This window comes from Wyeomyia smithii, chromosome 2 (genome assembly GCF_029784165.1).
Source record: "Wyeomyia smithii strain HCP4-BCI-WySm-NY-G18 chromosome 2, ASM2978416v1, whole genome shotgun sequence".
In the NCBI taxonomy this organism is placed as follows: domain Eukaryota; kingdom Metazoa; phylum Arthropoda; class Insecta; order Diptera; family Culicidae; genus Wyeomyia; species Wyeomyia smithii.
The window spans coordinates 123736659-123739571 of record NC_073695.1 but is presented as its reverse complement, the minus strand read 5'-3'; the positions used below and the strand labels follow the sequence as shown (position 1 = coordinate 123739571).

The following is a 2913-nucleotide window of genomic DNA, read 5'->3' as shown; positions in this document are numbered from 1 at the left end:
ACCATTGTGGAATGGTATAACTGGAAATAATTTGGCCACACCTATTCTTCCAGTAATATCATTCCACAACGTTCGAAAAATTTATGTCAGAGCGGATATCGCACGCTATCTGACCATGAAGCATTTATGCAATAATTGAATGAAAATTGCAATTATAGCAATCGGCCTTTTTAAGGCTACTAAATGTATTTGGAAGAGCATGATGATGGTTATTAATAAACTGCAACTGAGATTTGATGCTGTTGCAAATGCACAGCAGTGTGATGTTTATTACGAATTGTTGATAATGTGCTTAACAAGCGGCATATACGAAACAAATACGATTTCAAAATGATTGACACGCAAGCAGCCGGGTTATCTTGCTTGTAGAAGTATTCTACTTCAACCTTGCGGTCGTGGCTTTGCACACAACCCTCCTGTGATTTTTTTTTTTAGGTTTGGTTCAGGTGAGATGTTAAAGTACTTAAAATTTAATTTACCACATAACTGCTAGTTTTTCTTATAAAACAGCAACCAGAAACATTGTGCCAGCGCAAATTACGTTCTTATTGGTCTTTAACGAGCTATTCGCAATTTTTAATCCAATGTTAAGTTTCAATTTGCCTGATCATTAGCAACAATGTTGTAAATATATAAATATATGATAAACGATATAAATTTCTCTAAACTTTCTTCAATTCTAAGATAAGGCCTCTCGATTCACAAAATATTTACCAAATCTAAGCTGAATTCATCTTGTTAGGTATATATAAAACATTATTGCTGTGAAATCAAATGCTGCCAATCCTATTGATGTTGATGGTATATTCGAAAAAACCATCTGTATTCGGCAGAACGCGGAGTTTTCAAGTTTAAGGCCGAACATTACACTATTACAGCACGATAGTTTTGTTAATATCGAAGCATTTATAATTGCCAATATCACAGAGCGGTTGCAATTTTTTTGTTAGATTTGTACCACTTAGTTTTGTTTTTCTTCTGGTTATCAGTTATCCCTTCATCTGTTTTACGGTTTTCGGGTGACGGTAGAGTAAATTTGAACCATTTTCGTTTCTTGTGCTCGTTCGGGAGCGCAGTGCCAGGTATGCTTGGAAACACTAGCGAACTGAAATGCATAAGAGAGTTACATGTGTTTACTAAATCACAATCAAAACAAAACCTTTTAGTTGATTGCCGTGAAGTTATATCTTGTGCTGGAACAACGGTTACAAGCTCTTTTGATTGTTTCTCGGGTATTGATTCCGTGGCTAGCGATAGCGACGGCTCATAAGTACTTGTTATGGAAGCAGCTACTGTTAGGGAATCTACTGATTTCGATTCTTTCCTGGAACGACATAGAAATAAGTAGCTTGCTTTTTATAGAAAACACAAAATTTACTTAATCTCCGACATCGACGGTTCTTTTTTTGCTTTTATCGCATCTTCTAACTTGTCCCAGAAGTTGTACAATTTATTAGACCGCTCGTAATCTAATGTAAAATAAAACTGCAGATTCGGTGGTAGCAACAGCCGTTTGTAAACACATGGAATAATTTTACGTTTTTTCTGCTCTATTTGCAATGCTTGTGCAAATGTAACAAAAAACTCATTGAGCGGACTGCTAAGAAACTCCTTCGAAATAACAATCACCAACCGACGGCATCGTTCAGATATTAACCGAATAATTGCTTCATGCTCAAAACTTATACCTGCTAAGAGATCTCGATCTTTCACACAAACCTGAAAAACAATATTACTTATTGTGAACTATTTCTTCGAATTCTGTTGTAATATATACCTTCAAATGTCGCTCTTCTAGTCGTTCTATCATTTTTGTGGCAAATTCCACATCTGCATCAGCGAACAGTACAAATGCATCATAAATTTGTTTTTTACTGCGTGTGTCATCGATTGTAATAATGTCTTCATCCAATCCTAAATAATCATCTATATTGTTTTCCTCTTCTAATTTCAATTTACTCTTTTTACACAATGTTTTATGACGTTCAGTCAAAAATAACATGGCGTCATCGACTAAAAACAGGAAGAAATAAGACTTTTGTTTGGAATAAATATGGATATCCCTTACCAAGGTATTTGTTGCTACTATCCAGTACATCCCACCGGTCAATGAAACCAAGTACATTTTGCAGTTCTTTCAAATTAGCCGAAAGTTTAATGCTGTCTGACATTTGTTGCCACAGTTGAAGCACCCGTTTTGTAGGATTAGCGTTATTCTCCAGTTCAGATATATAATGATTTTCTAACCCGATAGCTTGAAACATACCTCTCCAATCACGCCAATATCCTTCTTCTGATTTGAAAATCTTTTTGCGATTTAGCAGCGCTGACAATAATTGATATGTTGGTTGTCGTAAAGCACTCAAAGGAACTTCGTTAAAATCTACTGTATAGGGAACTGTGTTCTCCGTTGGATTCTGAATTGCACGATTTATCATATTGAACCTGATTTTTCTGTGAAACTTTCAAAGAACTGTAACTTTAACGATAAACGATGATGTCACACCACTGCGTACAATTCCGCAAAACCTTATATCTTATCAAACGCATTAGTTCACCAACATAAAATCAAAGAAAAACAATATCACAGATTCCAGATGTTGACATTAGAGATGTTAACCTTCCATGTAGAAAATTAGATCTCGTTAGCTTTCAGCCTGTTAAACTTGTAGCTATTAAACACTAGTGTCAATTTACCTATCAAAATCCTACCTACCTTAATTTTTGAAATGTTTCATTTTGATAGGCAAAGAATTCGGGTAGGTAAGATCCAGTTGGGTGAATTCGCCTACCCAATTTCTACCTACCAAAAATGAAATATTTCGCCTGAATGAAATGTTTCGCGAAATAATTCAACGGAAAGCAGCACATACAATAACCAGTGGCCGGAATAAGAAACATACGAGATAAGAA

The 2913-nt window shown here is 35.4% G+C and overlaps 1 protein-coding gene across 1 annotated transcript; it reads right to left on the bottom strand.

Annotated features, from left to right (window-relative positions):
• Positions 1-227: 227 nt before the first annotated feature.
• LOC129724923 (myeloid differentiation primary response protein MyD88) lies at positions 228-2686 on the bottom strand. Its single transcript, XM_055680207.1, has 5 exons — positions 2069-2686; positions 1778-2013; positions 1379-1719; positions 1160-1324; positions 228-1105 (listed from the first exon to the last, which is right to left on the bottom strand). Exons 1-5 carry the CDS (start codon positions 2436-2438, stop codon positions 922-924), a joined length of 1296 nt encoding a protein of 431 aa, XP_055536182.1. The 5' UTR covers positions 2439-2686; the 3' UTR covers positions 228-921.
• Between the last annotated feature and the right edge of the window lie 227 nt (positions 2687-2913).